The 3,245-nt window shown below is 39.1% G+C and overlaps 1 protein-coding gene across 1 annotated transcript; it reads right to left on the bottom strand.

Annotated features, from left to right (window-relative positions):
- Positions 1-1,661: 1,661 nt before the first annotated feature.
- Positions 1,662-2,501, bottom strand: LOC113325150. Its single transcript, XM_026573370.1, has one exon. It carries the CDS (start codon positions 2,499-2,501, stop codon positions 1,662-1,664), a length of 840 nt encoding a protein of 279 aa, XP_026429155.1.
- Positions 2,502-3,245: the final 744 nt, after the last annotated feature.

The following is a 3,245-nucleotide window of genomic DNA, read 5'->3' as shown; positions in this document are numbered from 1 at the left end:
GATTAGCTCAGGGAAGAGCAACCTATTCCAGGAGTACATCTTTGGGACAGCTGGGCTAAAGCTAGCACCATGAAGATCCCTTAACAAAATATTAAAGTTATTACAGTTATCCTGAGTAGAAGAGTTTGGACTGAACTGTAAGACTTGTAACATGGACTTCAAATTAGGACCTTTCCTGTTTAGGTTTTGGAGTAAGGTAGAAGAACTGGAGATCCTAGCTAAGTTAGCAGCAATGTTAGGTTGTTGGGGATCAAACTTTATGAGTCTTTCCAAGACAAAGTCTATGGCTTCAAAATGTCTAACTTCATTCCTGTAATTTCCTTGAAATCTATGCTGAACTTCCATATTGTAACCTTTCTGGATGGCATTTAGTATATCTTCCTCTTCGGCTGCAAAGTTGATGTTGGTCTTTTTCATCTCCTTTCCCCAAGTCAGTCCTAGTTGAGATCCTGTGCTGGCTCTGCTGAGTTCAGTGGTTGGGTCCTTAAAGTTCCTTACACCCATGCATTGCCATGTGAAAGATAAAGCCACAACGAAGAAGTTAGTATAATATGGGAGATCACTATTAGCCATATTGTCATTAACTTCCATAATGTGTATGCTAATAGTGATGCCAAACTTTTCTCTAGTGTTTCTATTTGAGACTGGTATTTGTTAGACTCTGATTATTGATATCGTCTTGATAAAAGATGTTGTTTAAGATGTGTCCTGGATTGTGAATCACTCTACTATAGGTGCATAAATGCTGAGTGATTTTCAGAGCAGTAGTAACAACATTACGAGAAGTGTTTCTGAAGACTATATCACATCTAGCTTTCCATATGAACCAGCAAATGGTAGCAAAGCTAGTAGACCAGCTAGCCATGGGGTTGTCAGGGAGGAACCAACTGTTTAACCAGGCATGAAAGGAGCTGTATGCAGTGAAGAGCTGATGGTTGTCCCCAAAGATTTTTTTCCAAACATCAGAGGCAGCTGGTCAGGCTAGAAGAACATGTGTAATATCTTCAGCAGCATTCTTGCAGTAGTTGCACATGGGATCAATGTGGTTCAGAATACCAGCTGACTTTGCATTAGTTGGGAGAATACCATGAACAAACTTCCATATGAATATCTGGATAGATGGTGTTGTATCAAGTTTCCATATTTCCTTTCATGGAGCAGTATGGGTATCACTAGCATACTAATCCTTAATATGTCTATCATAAAGAGATTTGACAGTGAATTCTTGGTATGGGTTAAGATCCATTGTATAGTATCCTCAGTATTTGGGTAGTGATTTGTCTGAAGGATCAGGTTTTGAATGTCCTGAGTATTGAGAAGTTGATTGACAGTTTTCAGGTTTGGAGGACAGTGAGTTGGTTTTTGGAGAATGTCAGGAAAGTTTTCAATCCATCTATCATCCCAAATGTGGATATTAGTACCATCACCTATTTTCCATATGTAATACTTTTGATTGTGGGAAATGCCTTCCAGAATTCCTTTCCAAATCCAAGAATCTGTTGTCTTTGGCTTGATATCCATTCTGATGACTTCCTGGTTTGGAAAATGAGAGGCCTTCATGGTACAAGTCCATAGGGAGTTTGGTTCTTCTATAAGTCTCCAGGAAATTTTTGAGATCATGGCTAGATTGAAGTACTCCATGTTTTTGGATCCCAATCCCCCTAACTCCTTTGGTTTATTAACATCATCCCACTCAATGTAGAAAAGACCTTTGGGTTTGTCTTGATCTTTGTTCCAAAAAAGTTCTTTTGGATATCATTTATCTCTTTGCAGGTGCCCTTTGGAATCTTGAAATAGTTCATTTGATAAATGGTGGAGGTTGAGGTGACAGTTTGGATCATAGTGACTTTCCCAGCTGTAGATAAAGTTGATTTCCAACCAGCAAGTCTGAATTTTAATTTGTCCACACATGGCTTGAAGGCCTGAATCTTGCTTCTGTTTGTGAAGAGAGGAGATCCCAGATACTTGTCAGCAGTGTTAATCCGTTGAACCTTCATTGTGTTACTTATGCTGTCTGCAATGCTTGGAATTGTATGCTTGCTGAAGAAGATTCCTGATTTGGGGAATTTTATCAACTGCCAAGAGGATTGTCCAAAATCTTGAAAAATCTTGATTAAGTTGTTACACTTAACCATATTAGCTTTGCAGAAGATCATACAGTCATCAACAAACTGTAGATGATTGATTGCAGATGCTCTACTGCAGACTTTGGTTCCATGAATGAGAACTTGAGATTCAGCATTGGTTAGATATCGAGATAGAGCTTCCATGCAGAAAAGAAATAGGTAATGTGAGAGGGGGTCTCCTTGTCTGAGTCCTCTAATAGGTTTAAAGAACTTTCCAGGAGAACCATTATAAAGAACAACAAGGTGGGTGGTTGATATGCACTGATGAATGAGATTGCACCATTGGGACCTAAATCCCATTTTTTCCATAACTTGTAGAAGAAATTCCACATTTACCCTATCAAAAGCTTTGGCCATGTCTATCTTAATGCCCATTGTTAGAGCATAGTTCGGTCAACCTCGCATGCGTTGCTATATCAAGCATGTTTGTCAATGTTAGTGATCAAAACTATAAAGTCTTGATTTCTAGCCTATTAGCTAAGTCTCGGACTAGGATAGGAAAAGTATAGTTGAGCTCAAGGACTTCATGGTGATTCAACGAAAATGACGAAAACCTACACCAAGGAACCGTGGAACTTCATCAACAAAAAGGTATGTGAAGACTTGACCTTATCTGTCACTCGAAAGTCTGTCTATTCTTCTCCTACTTCTTATGAGACAAAAGTCGTATGCTATATAGACTAGATCATATACACTTGATATTTCGAGCTGAGTATTCATTGCTTATCTTTTACTCGAAATCATGTGTTGGTAAAGCGTTTCTCTTTGATCAGGTTTATCTTCACCTAGTGACGAAAGTCGTGAAAGTTTCAATCACTTTGGAAATTGCTCTGACGAGAAAGGTTTGTTGTTCTTCACGACCGAATATCGTCCTTTAAGAATGTTTCAATAATTTAAATGAGAGTTTAGATTATATAACCATGTATTCCTTGAATCGAAGTTTTAAAACTTTGTTGATCAAGAGAAATCGGTAGGATTGTGGAATTGGCTTGCCAAGTCCGCGAACTGGCGGAAGTTCTCGACCGAGAATTTCTGCTGGGATTTCCAAAACTCGTTTGTGTGCTAAGTCCGCGAACTCAGTCCGCGAACCCAGTCCGCGAACTGGCGGAAGTTCTCGAC

This window comes from Papaver somniferum, chromosome 11 (genome assembly GCF_003573695.1).
Source record: "Papaver somniferum cultivar HN1 chromosome 11, ASM357369v1, whole genome shotgun sequence".
NCBI lineage: Eukaryota > Viridiplantae > Streptophyta > Magnoliopsida > Ranunculales > Papaveraceae > Papaver > Papaver somniferum.
The sequence above is the reverse complement of the archived record's forward strand: the minus strand, read 5'-3'. Positions and strand labels throughout refer to the sequence as shown.